General features: G+C 42.4%; 1 protein-coding gene across 1 annotated transcript in view; it reads left to right on the forward strand.

Annotated features, from left to right (window-relative positions):
• The window catches only part of TMC3 (transmembrane channel like 3), a 95,736-nt gene that overhangs the window by 24,977 nt on the left and 53,323 nt on the right, over window positions 1-17,436 (forward strand). Inside the window, exons 6-10 of the mRNA XM_073650842.1 lie at window positions 4,954-5,052; window positions 11,488-11,630; window positions 12,006-12,153; window positions 14,091-14,134; window positions 17,063-17,210. Of these exons, the coding sequence (XP_073506943.1) occupies window positions 4,954-5,052; window positions 11,488-11,630; window positions 12,006-12,153; window positions 14,091-14,134; window positions 17,063-17,210 (582 nt within the window). The remainder of the gene's footprint in view (window positions 1-4,953; window positions 5,053-11,487; window positions 11,631-12,005; window positions 12,154-14,090; window positions 14,135-17,062; window positions 17,211-17,436) is intronic.

Raw genomic sequence — 17,436 nt, forward strand, 5'->3', positions numbered from 1 at the left:
TTGTCGCTGTACTTTTGTTTGTGAGTTTGGAGTCCACTCGCTACTTCTTTGCAAGTACCTTGTGTGTATCTGGTTCTGCCTTTCCCTTCCAGTCTGTTCCGTGTGAACAGAGCCCTGTCCCCTCTGCTCTGTCTTTGCTCACCGCTTTGGCGGTTTATCTCTGCTCTGCCTTACTTACCGCTCTGGCAGTTTCTGCCCGCTCTGCTCAGCCTTGTCCACCGCACTTGCGGTTTCGCTCTGCTCAGCCTTGTCCACCGCACTTGCGGTTTCGCTCTGCTCAGCCTTGTCCACCGCATCTGTGGTTTCACTCTGCTCAGCCCTGTCTACCGCACTTGCAGTTTCGCTCTGCTCAGCCCTGTCCACCACACTTGCGGTTTCGCTCTGCTCAGCCCTGTCCACCGCACTTGCGGTTTCGCTCTGCTCAGCCCTGTCCTCCGCACTTGCGGTTTCACTCTGCTCAGCCCTGTCCACCGCACTTGCGGTTTCGTTCTGCTCTGCCTTGTCCACCGCATCTGCGGTTTCGCTCTGCTCTGCCTTGTCCACCGCATCTGCGGTTTCGCTCTGCTCTGCCTTGTCCACCGCATCTGCGGTTTCACTCTGCTCAGCCTTGTCCACCGCATCTGCGGTTTCACTCTGCTCAGCCTTGTCCACCGCACCTGCGGTTTCGCTTTACTCTGCTTGATTACCGCATCTGCGGCTCTGAACCCGTCTCCTAGTCTGTACTGGACCCTACCCAGCCTGTGCTCTAACCTGCCTGTTCCTGTATTCCCCGGTGTGGGTCAACAGCCGTGTCCGGGGTCTGACCTGGAGTCGCACCTGGTCCCTCTGCTCGGTTCCTCCCTGCTGCACAGGCGTCGTTAGCCGTTGTGCGACCTTGGTCGGATCGGGTAGATACTTAGTTACGCCCCTCCAGGCACTCTCCGGTTCATGGTCCAGTGGGATCACTAAACACGCACACGCCAGTCAGTCCGGGCATGTGCATAACAAAAAGTGACTCATAAACTGCCAATAAACTTAGTCAGTGGTGTACTGTCCTTGTGCAGCCCATTTGGCACACGGACAACACACTAACCAAAATTACAGATGCAGCAAAGGTTGCTATGACTCACAATGCACCAACTTGATGACTTGTTACAGAAGGTTATCTTACTTAGGATAGGACTACACAGCGATTTTCGCCATGATACTGTTGTGCAACCAAAGTTTGTTTGGTGCAGCTGCTACATCGCAGCGTTAAAAAAGTGACTGGTGAATGGGAGTCGCATTGCACAAGCTACACTACTGCGATCTCAACAAGCAAGTCGCAAATAATCAGACTTGGTTGGATTATTTGCAACTTACGTGTTGTGGTAGTATAGGTGTAGCAATGGGACCTCATTTACTTCCCTAACGCTGTGATGTAGCAAACAAAGGTAAAGCTCTGATGGTGTTTCTGTTTTTGAAAAGGATTCCCAGTGTCTTTTGCTTGTAAGTTTGTTAGTGGATATAAGTGGATAGGTAATTTCCATCTTAGTCATTTAAAAAATGATTCCCATGGTATCGATAATTGATAAAAATCTATAAAAATCACTATAATTTGTACTAATTGTGATTACAATCAGAGTAGACTGTTGGATCACATTAAAATATAGAAAAAAAAGATATAAAAAGTACCACAATGCATTTCAACTCTTATGAGTCTTCATCAGGTGTATAAAATATTTATCATGTAAAAGGTCTTTATACCTTGTCCTCCTTATTTGTAAGTGTGGTTATTTCTCTTTTGGGACCCAATCACCATGATCAGTACTAACACCAATCGCGGAGAAGGTACCTTACTAGAGATTAATGCTAAATGTTCTGGTTGGTCAGGTGATTAAATACAGTTAGGTCCATATATATTTGGACAGAGACAACATTTTTCTAATTTTGGTTCTAGACATTACCGCAATGAATTTTAAACAAAACAATTCAGATGCAGTTGAAGTTCAGACTTTCAGCTTTCATTTGAGGGTATCCACATTAAAATTGGGTGAAGGATTTAGGAGTTTCAGCTCCTTAACATGTGCCACCCTGTTTTTAAAGGGACCAAAAGTAATTGGACAATTGACTCCAAGGCTATTTCATGGACAGGTGTGGGCAATCCCTTCGTTATGTCATTCTCAATTAAGCAGATAAAAGGCCTGGAGTTGATTTGAGGTGTGGTTCTTGCATTTGGAAGGTTTTGCTGTGAAGTAAGCATGCGGTCAAAGGAGCTCTCCATGCAGGTGAAACAAGCCATCCTTAAGCTGCAAAAACAGAAAAAACCCATCTGAGAAATTGCTACAATATTAGGAGTGGCAAAATCTACAGTTTGGTACATCCTGAGAAAGAAAGAAAGCACTGGTGAACTCATCAATGCAAAAAGACCTGGGCGCCCACGGAAGACAACAGTGGTGGATGATCGCAGAATAATCTCCATGGTGAAGAGAAACCCCTTCACAACAGCCAACCAAGTGAACAACACTCTCCAGGAGGTAGGCATATCAATATCCAAATCTACCATAAAGAAAAGACTGCATGAAAGTAAATACAGAGGGTTCACTGCACAGTGCAAGCCACTCATAAGCATCAAGAATAAAAAGGCTAGACTGGACTTTGCTAAAAAACATCTACAAAAGCCAGCACAGTTCTGGAAGAACATTCTTTGGACAGTTGAAACCAAGATCAACCTCTACCAGAATGATGGAAAGAGAAAAGTATGGCGAATGCGTGGTACAGCTCATGATCCAAAGCAGACCACATCATGTGTACACCACGGCGGAGGCAGTGTGATGGCTTGGCCATGCATGGCTGCCAGTGGCACTGGGTTACCAGTGTTTATTGATGATGTGACACAGGACAGAAGCAGCCAAATGAATTCTGATGTATTCAGAGCCATACTGTGTGCTCAGATCGAGCCAAATGCAGCCAAACTGATTGGTCGTCGTTTCATACTACAGATGGACAATGACCCAAAACATAAAGCCAAAGCAACCCAGGAGTTTATTAAAGCAAAGAAGTGGAATATTCTTGAATGGCCAAGTCAGTCACCTGATCTCAACCCAATTGAGCATGCATTTCACTTGTTAAAGACTAAACTTCAGACAGAAAGTCCCACAAACAAACAGCAACTGAAAACCACCACAGTGAAGGCCTGGCAGAGCATCAAAAAGGAGGAAACACAGTGTCTGGTGATGTCCATGAGTTCAAGACTTCAGGCAGTCATTGCCAACAAAGGGTTTTCAACCAAGTACTAGAAATGAACATTTTATTTACAATTATTTAATCTGTCCAATTACTTTTGGTCCCTTTAAAAACAGGGTGGCATATGTTAAGGAGCTGAAACTCCTAAACCCTTCATCCAATTTTAATGTGGATACCCTCAAATGAAAGCTGAAAGTCTGAACTTCAACTGCATCTGAATTGTTTTGTTTAAAATTCATTGTGGTAATGTCTAGAACCAAAATGTGAAAAATGTTGTCTCTGTCCAAATATATATGGTCCTAACTGTAAGTGAAAATTAATAGATCATAACACGTGTTACCATAAAATATTTCAAAATGAGACTTAATTAATTGTCATAGACATTTCATTATCATTACCCATCTTTTTCAGGCTTATTTTAAAAATTAGCATGTTGGCACATTTCACTTTACATCTGCTACCGATCTCAACGCTGACAAACATTTGTAATCAGCGTTCGGTTCATTACCTTCTATGTGTCTCTCCCTACATTCGACGAACGTTGTGTTTATTCTATCTCTAGCTGTCCAGGGATGCACATAGACTATACAAGACAGGTGATGACTATCCGCCCATGTTTGCGGACCTCTATATGTATTTTGAAAGGGGGAATTACCACCCCCTGGGACTGGAGGTCAGGAACAGCCGACAGCTCTGCAATACTAAAGTATGCGAGGTATTGTTAATTTAATAGGAAATTTCTTATATAGATTTTAATACTTCACAAAGCCCATCCGGATGCAGGCTACCCAGCCTGAATATCCAGTAAGACTCTTTAGTGTTCAAGACTAGTGTTGAGCGAATTTGTTCGGCATTTCAAATTCGGGTTCGTGTTCGGGTTTCCGGCTTGTTCGCGCAAAAAAAATCGGCTCTGCCCATGAACATCCCTGATTTGCCACGCTGTCACGTGTATATATTTTATACACCTCAAGAAGACTCATAAGAGTTGAAACGAGTTGTATTTATTTTTATATCTTTTATTCCTATATTTTAATGTAATCCAACAGTCTACTCTGATTGTAATCACAATTAATATATTTATAGTGAGTTTTATTGATTACCGTATGGGAATAATTTTTTAAATGACTCAGATTGAAGTTAACTATCCACGTATATCCACTAACAAACTTAGTTACAAGCAAAAGGGAATCTTTTCCAAAAACAGAAGTGCCATCAGAGCTTTACCTTTCCTTGTATCCACGCGTCTTCTGCGCCAGGAAAGCACATTACCATGGTATCGGATGAGCTGCATGCCGCAGGAGGGATCCCAGGTTTCTGAATATCACATCCAGTGTTGTGCCTACATAGCACAACCGGCTAAGGTGAGCACATTATCTTTACCTCTCCACCACATCATATCAGAATTACTGTGCTTAGGTAGCGCTCTCTTTCTTTTTTTCTCCCCTCTTTATTTTTCCTGCCAGGATATTTCATATTGCTGTGATGTAGCAGCAGCACCGAGCACACAAAGTTTATACAATTGCTGTTGCAGCCATTGTGGTCATGTTTCGCCCTAGCCTTAAGATAACTTAACATTACACAAGTCATAACCGATATCAAATTAGGTGTCGAATTAAACTTTTTTTGCGGTGATGTTTCAGCACTGTGAATTCTGAGATACCTTTGCTAGATCGGTATATTCTTGTGAATGCAGCCTAACAACTGCCACCAACTCTGATTGTTCTTCACATATTTCTTTCTCATTTACAGATCTTAGCAGGAGCTCCATTTGGAAGCACTATCAACAAGAAAATCCCTGATAACGAATTTTCCTCTGCACAGGACCTGAACACCATCTGGTCACTTGGGGCAAGGCTCTAATTTATATGTTTAAAAGTCATTTATCACCGCTTAAGACATACATGCTATACTGCATACAGCACATTTTGCCAGTTCATTAGTTAACATTGCCTTTTCATTGTATATGAGCTTCATTAGTTAATGGATCCTAAGCAAGAATTGTACATGCACAAATAAATATCTATATATCACATTATTAAATTAATTTTTGGCTTAGATACTGTCCTGCTCATCGTTATTGGCACCCATGAAGTTTAAGTACATTATATCTCCTGAAAAAAATGAACCAAGTGAAACTGTTTTTTTGTATAGAGCACTTGTGTTAAATACAAAAGAGAAAAACATAAACAATAATTTAAAATAAAAAACAATGGAAGGAAAAAATAGAAAAACCTAAAGCTTGCTGTGTCACTGGTATTGGCACCCTTTACATTAATTTAATATGGAAACACATTTTGACTCACCTGTGGTAAATCACAAAAGAGATTCTCCTGTGATTAATTGTCGGTGCCTATGTGACATGAATTAGCCAATGAAAGATGACTTCAGTGTTTTAAAAAGCCACATGGTAGGCCCTGTTCCTTTGTCACAATGGTGAACACAAAGTAGCTGTTTGAGGACATAAGAACTGCTATTATTAGCAAACATAAGACTTCCAAAGGGTATGAGGTCATCTCCAAAGACCATGGTATCCCAGTATCAACAATGTGCAATGTTAATTTATTTTATCTGTAGACACAGTAGATAGATCTAATTATGGGACCACACAGTGTACATTGACATGGCAAACATACGTCACATGTTATAGAATAGTGTTGTGTTGACTTGAAGTAAATATAAGAACATCTTGCCACTTATGGATTCCCACAGCTGACGTTTGTCAACTATCTACCCTATCATTCCTCCTCAACACACAAGCATAGAAGAATTAGAATGAAGTGGCTAGCATATATGCTACATTTAAAGGGACTATGTCAAAGAGATTAATCCTTCCAAACTACATATATGGACATGCAGGTCTTTAAAGCTAATTCCATGGACATCTCAATATCTTCAATCTGTTACTGCTTCCAGGGAAATCAGCATTTTAATTCATATGCAAATGAAATGTTAAGTGCAGTAGATCTGACAGAGCACTTCCTAAGCCTAAGCCTCTGCCTCCCAAGGTTGTTACCCCGCCCAAAGCATTTAACGCTTATTGTGCATATTGTTAGAACCTTGCTCTTAGTTTTTTTTCCTTTGCTGGTCATATGACCTTGTTGGCCTATTTAATCCTGCTCCGCCCTTCTGGCTTTGCTGGACTTCATTGTATATCTACTTTCTAGCTAGCCTGTGCTCTGTGTCTTGCTCTGTTAGTTTGCTTGGTCTATTGACCTCTATGTTCTATATATTTTGTTTGTTCGTCTGTCTGCTACTATTTCTGTTAGGAGGTGTCCCATATTCCTCCCAGTCCTTAGTACTTGTAGGGATTCCTTCCTCACATCTATAGGTCTCCGTACAGACTAGCTTAGGACTTTAGCAGGTCTGATCGCAGGATCAGGTTCCCTGTTACATCGTAGGGATTAAGCTGAGTTCTATCGTAGGGACAGATCTCCTCTCTTTCCTTAGCTCTGGTAGCAGAACATAACAGTAAGTCCAGCCAGCAAATTCTCTAAGGAAAGATTTTTCTGTTCCATCATGGTGTCGGTTCAGGATTTGGTTCATCGCCTGCAGGGACTCTCTCTGGAGGTGGCCGAGCTCCGTCAGCACGTGAGTAACTGTCCTGGAGCACATTTCTTGGAGCCTAAGGTATGTTTGCCGGATTTATTTTTTGGTGAACACCGAGAATTTTTTTCATTCAAAAATGCTTGCTTATTGTATTTTCGTTTGAGACCTAAGTCCTCTGGGGATGAATCCCAGCGCGTAGGGTTCATAATGTCACTTTTTCGCAAAGAGCCTCAGGAGTGGGCCTTTTCTTTGCAACCTAGTGATACATGCTTCAGATCAGTGGATAGTTTTTTTTTCTGCTTTGGGACTATTATATGATGATCCTGACCGTGTCGCATCAGCTGAGACTGAGTTGAGACGTTTAAAACAAGGATCAGGTAATGTGGAAAAATATTGTACTCATTTCCGTCGTTGGTCTACTCAAACAGGGTGGAACGATTCTGCTCTGAAAAGTCTATTTCTTGCTGGGCTCAGTGAAAGGGTTAAAGACCTGCTAATTGCTTATCCTACACCTGAAGATTTGCAACAGGCTATGCAATTAGCTATACGGGTGGATAGAAGACTGCGTGCAAGGGTTAATGAGAGCAAATCCTCTGCTATGTCAGTTTCTGGTCATGAGAATGTGTGTACTAACAGTGGTGAACCGATGGAGATTGGATCGGTGGCACCTCGCTCTCAAGAAAAAGACCGTCGATTTTTTGAAGGCTTGTGTTTCTATTGCGGAAAATCTGGTCATTTGATTAAAGGCTGTGAGCTTCGTATGAAGAAAGAAAAAAAAATGGTCAGTCATGCCCGTATTGCCTGTTTAAATTCCAAGGGTGTATTTTTAGCTGCTTCCACGATTGCTCAGGAAAAATTAATGGAATTTCGGGTGTTTGTCGATTGTGGGTCTACTCTGAATGTTATTGATGGGGGATTCGTGGAAAGACTCAATTTAAAACCTGAACCTTTATCATCCCCCATTGCTGTGGTTTCTGTGGATGGTTCCCCTTTGAAGAATATTACTCTCAAGGTCTGTGAATTTCCTCTCACTATTAATGGTGTTCACCATGAGAAATTGGATTTGGTAGTGTTGAATAACTTGCCTTCTCCAGTAATATTGGGATTGCCCTGGTTAAAATTTCACAATCCTGTACTGGATTGGTCTACCAGTGAAATTAAATCCTGGAGCCATAAATGTTATGACAAGTGTTGTAATGGGCGTATTGCAGCTTTGGATAGGGGAGAATTGCCTGTTCCTATTCAGGATTTTTGGAGAGTTTTTTCTGAGAAGGAATCGCAGGTTTTGCCTCCCCATAGAGACTATGATTGTTCTATTGAATTTGTCCCTGGAGCGACTCTTCCTAAAAGTCGTTTATTTAACCTTACTATTCCTGAGAGGAAGGCTTTGGAGGAATACATACAGACAAGTTTGGCCGCCGGTCACATTAGGCCCTCTAAGACTCCTGTGGCGGTTGGATTTTTTTTTGTAAAAAAAAAGGACGGCGGTTTACGTCCTTGTCTGGATTTTCGTGAGATTAACAAAATTACTGTACGCAATCCTTACCCACTGCCATTGATTCCTGATCTGTTTAACCAGTTAATGGGGGCCAAGTGGTTCTCTAAAATTGACCTTAAGGGGGCATACAATCTGTTGCGCATGAAGGAGGGTGACGAATGGAAGACTGCTTTTAACACTCCTGTGGGTCATTTTGAGAATCTGGTTATGCCTTTTGGTCTTACTAATGCTCCTGCATTTTTTCAGAATCTGATTAATGACATCCTTAGACCTTTGATCGGTAAAAATGTGGTTGTGTATTTGGATGACATTTTGATTTATTCGCCGGATCTGGAGTCTCATTGGCGGAGCGTGCGTGAGGTATTACAGTTATTAATGGACAATTCGCTTTTTGCTAAGCTGGAGAAATGTGAGTTCGCTGTACAGAGAATTAGTTTTTTGGGCTACATTATCTCCAGCAAAGGTTTTGAGATGGATCCGGTTAAGGTTCAGGCTGTGCAGGAATGGCCTAGGCCTATTGGTTTGAAATCGATACAGAGGTTTTTGGGTTTCGCCAATTACTATAGAAAATTCATAAAAAATTTTTCTAGTATTGTCAAACCTCTGACTGATCTCACCAGGAAAGGTGCTGATGCGGTTCAGTGGTCTTCTGAGGCCATTGAAGCTTTTGTGTATCTCAAGGAGAGGTTCACCTCTGCTCCCATCCTTATGCAGCCTGATGTTACTAGGCCGTTTTTGGTTGAGGTTGATGCTTCCTCTGTGGGGGTTGGCGCAGTATTGTCTCAGGATAACGGGGATGGATTACATCCCTGTGCCTTTTTTTCAAAAAAATTTTCGGAGACTGAACTGAATTACGATATTGGTAATCGGGAATTATTGGCTATTAAACTCGCATTTGAACACTGGCGCCACTTCTTGGAAGGTGCGGAATTTCCCGTTCAGGTTCTTACGGATCATAAAAATCTGATATATCTTGATGCTGCCAAGCGCCTGAATGCCCGTCAGGCTAGGTGGGCACTGTTTTTCTCGCGGTTTAATTTCTCCGTTACTTACATCCCTGGTACTAAGAATGTTAAGGCGGATGCCTTGTCTCGCAGTTTTTCTCCCATAGTCGGTGCTGAGAAAGAGGAGAACATTTTACAAGAAGGTGTTGTGATAGCTGCTTTGGACTCCGTTTTGGAAAATGAGATTCTTAAAGCACAGGAGAATGCCCCTTCTAACACTCCTCATGGGAGGTTGTTTGTGCCTGGGACCTTTAGGAGAGATTTGTTTGTTGAGTGTCACGAATCTCGGTTGGCAGGTCATCCCGGAATCTCTGAGACCAAGAGACTGGTGGGTCGCAGTTTTTGGTGGCCTGGATGGCAGAAGGAAGTCATTAAGTGGGTGCGTCAATGTACTATATGTGCTAGATCTAAGTCCTCACATACTCCTGCTGCGGGGTTGCTTTGTCCTTTGGAGGTTCCCAGTGCTCCTTGGACACATTTGGCTATGGACTTTATAACTGACCTTCCCCCCTCTGAGGGTTTTACTGTCATCTGGGTGGTCGTGGACCGTTTTAGCAAGATGTGTCACTTGGTTCCTTTCGTCAAACTGCCCTGCGCTAAAACTCTCGCTAAGGCCTTTGTCAAGGAAATTGTCAGACTTCATGGCGTTCCTACTGACATTGTTTCTGATAGGGGTCCTCAGTTCGTGGCTCGTTTTTGGCGTGCCTTTTGTGATAGGTTGGGAGTTCATTTGTCGTTCTCGTCCGGATATCATCCTGAATCTAATGGCCAGACAGAAAGGAAAAACCAGGATGTTGAGCAGTTCTTGCGTTGTTTTGTGGCAGACAATCAAGAGGGGTGGTCTGAGTTTCTGCCACTTGCTGAATTTGCTCTGAACAATCATACATCTTCTTCTGCTGGTTGTTCGCCTTTTTTTTGTTGTTCTGGGAGACATCCGTCGTTTGGGTCGTTCTCCAAGTTGGGATCTGCCGTGCCTGAGGAGGAGAATTTTTCCGGTGATTTGGAGAGAGTTTGGACGGATGTGCGTGGTAATCTTCAGGAGGCCAACAGAAAATCTAAAGACTACTTTGATAGGAAACGACAGGAGGTTTTGTTCGCTGTTGGTGACATGGTTTGGTTGTCCTCTAGGAATCTGCGGTTGAGGATTCCTTCAAAGAAATTGGGTCCCAAGTTTGTAGGGCCCTTTAAGGTGCTTCAGGTTGTCAACCAATCTGCTGTTAGGTTGGAGGTTCCTACCTCCTGGAGAATTAATCCGGTATTTCATGTCTCTCTGTTGAAAAAAGCTGTTGTATCGGATTGTGACGCCTCTGCCTCTGTTCCTCCGGTGGTGGAGGACGGGGAATATGAAATTTCTCGCATCCTTAACTCTAGACGGTATAGAGGTAGTTTGCAGTATCTTGTGGCCTGGAAAGGTTTCGGTCCCGAGGATAACTCTTGGGTGAGGTCGGATGATGTTTCCGCGTCCAGACTTATCAGAGCGTTTCACAGGAGATTTCCTGATAAGCCTGGTCCTAGGGGATCCGGAGGATCCTCTTAGAAGGGGGGGTACTGTTAGAACCTTGCTCTTAGTTTTTTTTCCTTTGCTGGTCATATGACCTTGTTGGCCTATTTAATCCTGCTCCGCCCTTCTGGCTTTGCTGGACTTCATTGTATATCTACTTTCTAGCTAGCCTGTGCTCTGTGTCTTGCTCTGTTAGTTTGCTTGGTCTATTGACCTCTATGTTCTATATATTTTGTTTGTTCATCTGTCTGCTACTATTTCTGTTAGGAGGTGTCCCATATTCCTCCCAGTCCTTAGTACTTGTAGGGATTCCTTCCTCACATCTATAGGTCTCCGTACAGACTAGCTTAGGACTTTAGCAGGTCTGATCGCAGGATCAGGTTCCCTGTTACATCGTAGGGATTAAGCTGAGTTCTATCGTAGGGACAGATCTCCTCTCTTTCCTTAGATCTGGTAGCAGAACATAACACATATGAGATTTTTGTGGAATGCAGCAACAGATAGATGATATCAAGGTGTTAATGGATTTGGGTTTCAAAGCCCTGCATGTGTATAAATGCGGTTTGCGGGGGGCGGGAGGTTATCTTACGGACAGGATTCCCTTTTATGTGTATGAAGATGATGAATACACCCAGTTATAGCATTAAAAGTTACATTTGTCGGAAACCTCTTTAAAGCATTTGATGTTAACATGTAAATACTTGTCTCAATTTAACCTTTGCCCATTTTTTTAGGGTTATCTCCAATACTCTGTGCTATTTTATGGATACTATGGACGGGAAAGAAAAATAGGACGGGCCGGGTATCGTCTGCCATTGGCATATTTCCTTGTTGGACTGGCAGTCTTTGCATATAGTTTCATCACACTATTAAGAAAGTAATTTCCTATTATATATTATGCCAGTATGATATTATGTATGTCATAATTCTTAGGTACCTAGAAAATGATCTAACAGAGCAGGAGAACAGCAGAACTGAGGAGGAACATTGGCTGCGTCAGCCAGAGGAAAACCTTTCTTATTGAATAGTAAGCTATTCGTCCTGGTTTATACAGGGTGAGGCTGTAAGATAAAGGAAAAAAAAACATTTCAGCAGGTACTTTTATGTACCTTACAAACAAATTGAATAAACAATGAAGGAGCAAAAAAAATTCTATTCTGTAGTCATATGTAGTAAACTCTATAAATACTGCTACATGGTATAGTCTCTTTCTAACTAGTTGCAGGAAGATAATCTTTCATTAATTTCTCAGAATGGCAAAGAATTCACGGCTGAGTTTGGCAAGTGCGTCCGATGAAAACTACACATTCTGCTGGAGAATCTTCTGTGCATGGGATTATCTCATTGGGAATCCAGAAGCTTCTGAAAGCAAAACGGCTGCAATAGTCAATAGTATTAGAGTGAGTGCTTTATCTGATACTTTAATCATTTCATAAATATTAGATCTAGAATTTAAAATAAATAATACATAGAGTACAGTTGGAAGGCAATGGATATGTCATAGCGATAATATGTTTTGTACTTAAAGATGACCTGTCACCTGGTAAAAAGTGGCCAGTTTTTTCTCTTATTTTATTCCTGTTGCCCATAGTACTCATTTTTTTTCTTTTTTTAAAGCTTTCATATGGTTCCATCTTTTTCAGCTTTTTTTTCCCAGTGCACCCAATTTGCTATTTTTTATGGTCTTTACAAAGGGGGCATGGCTCACAGGGTAATTATTCAGAGCAGCCTAAAGACTCGCTCCCAAAGAATCCTGTGAGCACCACCTCCTTAGTAAAGACCATAAAATTTAGAACATTAGGTGGGAATAAAATAAGGACAAAAACTAGCCACTTTGGACCTGATGACAGGTCCTTTATAAGATCGAATGGGACAGAGGTGCATATGCTTGACATCTGCTCCATTCATGAGGATTTTCGGCAACCCATTCTCGAGAACCCTGGAGGTCCAATCATTGAGGTCCCTAGTGATCAATAATTTATACTTTATTCTATCTATAGTGAAGAGTGCAAACCCTTTCAATATTTTTATCAACTGTTCCTACATATTGCTACATTGCTTCCATAACCTGGCAATTTCCTTTATATTGCCCTGTAAATGTATTGATAACAATTATCTTATTATCGCTAATTCAATAAACAGAGGCATAAATATGATGTAATGATGTCTAACGGTGTCCATGCCCTTCGAAAGTTGTCAGCCGAACTCAGTAGCTTGCTCATTTGGCAGACACCTATCTCTACTGCCTCTCCTATACGCATTAACACTTGTGTGTTCTCAATGGGGAGAGAAGAGTAAGGGGGTACAAAACACTTTTAGCAATGTCTTATCTCACCATTACTAATGTAATTGTTTCATCCTTCTCTTCTTCGACATTATAATCATATTCTCATATTCATCATATGTGTAGGTGGGTTCAAGTCTCTCTCAGTAAAGAGTCTGTCCCACAAATAAAGTACATTTTAATTAATAGATCTTGGAATAATAATAAGATCCGCAATTGGGTGTGTTTAAATAAAATGTTCCTGTGCTGAGATAATCTTATAAATGTGCCTCTGCTGTGTACTGTGTAATGTCTGTGTCTGACCGTGCAGGAACATGGTCTGATCATACCACAGCTCCTGGGCAGGGGAGGAAGCAAAAGAGTATACAGACAGGACAGCATGGAATCACAGCTCCTGATTTGTGTGAGGTAAAACATGTTTAAGAACAAGCCGCAAATGATTTACCTCACAGAACAAATCCGCTGTGATCCCATGCTGTAATGTCTGTATACAGCATTTTGAGAATGAATGATCAGTCCCGTAGGGGAAAGAAGTAGATTTCTCTAATGAGATATATTACAAAATTTCTTATTTTCATGTGTAGCATTGATTTATGAAAAAAAAAATGAATAAAACGACAGTTACTTTTTAAGGCCCTCTTACGCATTAGTTACACAATAAATTCTTTAGTTCTTATTAATATTTTTATGCTGCCCAAACCACAGGCAGTATGCAGTCATATGCATTAGGGAGAAAGAAATCATCAAGGTAAGCTGGGTGGAGAAAGATCAAAGCAGCCGCCCAGCAGACTGGACTTCTAGACTCCTCTCCATGTACTGGACTAATTTTTCCAGTTTTCTCTGAAATGTCTTAAAGTAAACATCCTGCCTGTATTTTATATTGTCTGTGTTTCGGGCGGCATGAAACAGCTGACAGATTAGCTGTAAGGAAAGACAATCTTTACCATGGTAAAGATTCATATAGGAGACTTTGCACCGATGTTATTATTACATTGATGAGTTGTATTTTGGAGGCAAGTTATTCATTTGCTTCTTTTCTTACTTTTATTAAAGGAAGCAATATTAGAAGAGCAGGAAAAGCGAAAAAGCAAGAATTTGTAAGTACAACACTAAACCTCTTTTTTAGGTTTCACATTCTGTTAAATACGGTTTTGTTATATAGTTTAATAGTTAGCACGATAGAAAAAGTCAAATTCTTGTTACATTGTTCCATGTGCACTGATAATGATAGGGTTTACCACTAAAGTCTAATCATGTACAATTGTGAATATAGCTCTGGAATACAGTACAGGCCATAGCTCAGGACAAACAGAATGTAACATTATATAAAATAATATTATATGTAGTACTGTACCTTTGTACCTTTAGTTAATTTATTGGAACAAGCTGTTTGTATGAGAAAATGCTATATTTCACTTCACCAATATACAAGGCAGGCCCAGCGTTAGCACCCGGGCAAGTGCCTGGGCCCTGATCAGGCGGGGGGCCCGCTCACCGTCGGGCACCCCGGCGTGCTATGGGACCCATGAGCGGTGTGGTGCAGTGCCGGTGCCAGCGCCCTCCCCCCCGCTTGCTCAGGGCCCCAGTACAATACTTACCTCTCCCCAAGCCTCCACAGCAGGTCCGGTCTCTTCTGCGGGTGCTGCACTGTGATGTCTCAGGTCAGAGGGCGCGGTGACGTATTTCCACCGCCCTCTCTCCTGAGCCGTCACAGGCAGCACAGAGCGGGAAGACGCCGGCGACGCTGAGGAGTCCGGAGCAGCGGCAGCAGGTGAGAAGTGAGAGAAGTATTTGATTTTTTTTTTTATATGTAAGGAAGCATGGATGGGGCATAATATGGGGGGGGGGACAAGTGACATCCTGCATGGGGCATTATATAGAGGGGACAAGTGACATCCTGCATGGGGCATTATATGGGGTGGGCAAGTGACATCCTGCATGGGGCATTATATGGGGGACAAGTGACATCCTGCATGGGGCATTATATGGGGGGGACAAGTGACATCCTGCATGGGGCATTATATTGGGGGGGAGAGGTGACATTCTGCATGGGGCATTATATGGGGGGCAAGTGACATCCTGCATAGGGCATTATATGGGGGGGGAGAGGTGACATCCTGCATGGGACATTATATGGGGGGGAGAGGTGACATCCTACATGGGGCATTATATGGGGGGGAGAGGTAACATCCTGCATGGGTCATTATATGGGGGGGAGAGGTGACATCCTGCATGGGTCATTATATGGGGGGTAGGTGACATCCTGCAAGAGGCATTATATGGGGGGGAGAGGTGATATCCTGCATGGGGCATTATATGGGGGGTGGAGAGGTGACATCCTGCGTGGGGCATTATATGAGGGGGAAGTGACATCCTGTATGGGGCATTATATGGGGGGAAGTGACATCCTGCATGGAGCATTATATTGGGGGAAGCGACATCCTGCATGGGGCATTATATGGGGGGGAGAGGTGACATCCTGAATGGGACATTATATGGGGAGGAGAGGTGACATCCTGCATGGGGCATTATATGGGGGGGAGAGGTAACATCCTGCATGAGTCATTATATGGGGGGGAGAGGTGACATCCTGCATGGGTCATTATATGGGGGGTAGGTGACATCCTGCATGGGGCATTATATGGGGGGAGAAGTGATATCCTGCATGGGGCATTATATGGGAGTGGAGAAAGAAGTGACATCCTGTATGGGGCATTATATGGGGGGAAGTGACATCATGCATGGAGCATTATATTGGGGGAAGTGACATCCTGCATGGGGCATTATATGGGGGGGAAGTGACATCCTGCATGGGGCATTTTGTGGGGGCACAGCCTGCATGAGGCATTATGTGGGCGCCAGTATTCTGTATGGAGCGTTATATGGGGGCCAGTATCCTGTATGGAGCGGTATATGGGGGCCAGTATCCTGTATGGAGCGTTATATGGAGGCAAGTATCCTGCATAGAGCGTTATATGGTTACCAGTATCCTGTATGGAGCGTTATATGGGGACCAGTATCCTGTATGGAGCATTACATGGGGACCAGTATTCTGCATGGAGCATTATATTGGGCCAGTATTCTGCATGGAGTGTTATATGGGGACAAGTATTTGGCATGAAGCGTTATATGGGGACCAGTATTCGGCATGGAGCAATATATGGGGCCCATAATACTGTATAGAGGACCATGTGGTGCTCATAATACTGTATGGAGGACTATACTATCCGGTCTGCCCTGTTCGCTGCGAGGATTCATCGGTTTCTGAGCTATTGTAGAATTTACAATAGATATCACTCATGTAATGTAAGAAGTGAAATCTTCGGCATTGTACTATATATATATTTCTCTGCGGTATCTATGCATCATGAATCGTGGTATGTGTTAAAGGGGCCCACTGAGACTCTTTCGCCCAGGGCCCACCAAAACCAGGAGCCCGCCCTGATACAAGGTAATCAGATATTTGATCAGATCCATATAACATATGAACATATAAACCTGTGTTGGTTGGTAGCTTTGTATTTTCATAGGTTTGATATCTATAGTGTGATTTTTATTAAAGGGCCTGCCTAAGACTTAGCTATTGATGACATACGTAGAATAGGTCATCAGTATAGGATCCGTGGAAGAGGTGGGGTCAATGCCAGGCACCCCAACTGATCAGCTGGTATCAGGTCTGTGGTGTCTCTGAAATAAAAAGTTTATGGAGCTGGGATACCAAAGCTCCTTTTACTGTTTAGTCACCATTCTCAGGTGCTATAGTACTCAAAAACGACCACTATGCGGTATACAGAGAGTTGGTGTCCCGGTTCTCTAAACTGTATACTTCCAGCCGCCATAGGACCTTATTGGTGGGAGTGACAGGTGTCAGACCCACAGCAATCTGATATTGTTGACTTATCCTAAGAATAGGTCATCAAAATCTCAGTCCTGTACAACCTCTTTATGTATTTTTGAATCTCTAACTATATATAACACAAGAAAATATGAAACCATCTTCACTTTACCACATGTTCTGCTTCCAGGGCAGTTACAATAAGTCTAAGAATTCTTGCCAACATCTTAGTTCTGCTCTCGCTGGCCGGCAGTATATACATTATCTACTTTGTGGTAGACAGATCACAAAAACTGGAACGTACAAAAATAGAGCTATCACTTTGGGAGAAAAATGAGGTAAATTTGTTCTATTCTCTTCCTTCTCGGTGATAATAATTTGGTTTGTGACCAGAGTCTACATGTTTCACATTGCCCTAAATATTGTGGCTAAGCTCTTTACATTACGGACAGTAAACCCCATCAGTTTATGATTTACTACTTGCATTTTTAATTTTATGATAGTATCAATACTTTATGCATGCATTTCTCCAAGATGTTGGTTCCACTTTTTTTTTCAAATAAA

This window comes from Phyllobates terribilis, unplaced genomic scaffold (genome assembly GCF_046119375.1).
Source record: "Phyllobates terribilis strain yellow unplaced genomic scaffold, ASM4611937v1 Scaffold_11__3_contigs__length_659146591, whole genome shotgun sequence".
Lineage (NCBI taxonomy): Eukaryota > Metazoa > Chordata > Amphibia > Anura > Dendrobatidae > Phyllobates > Phyllobates terribilis.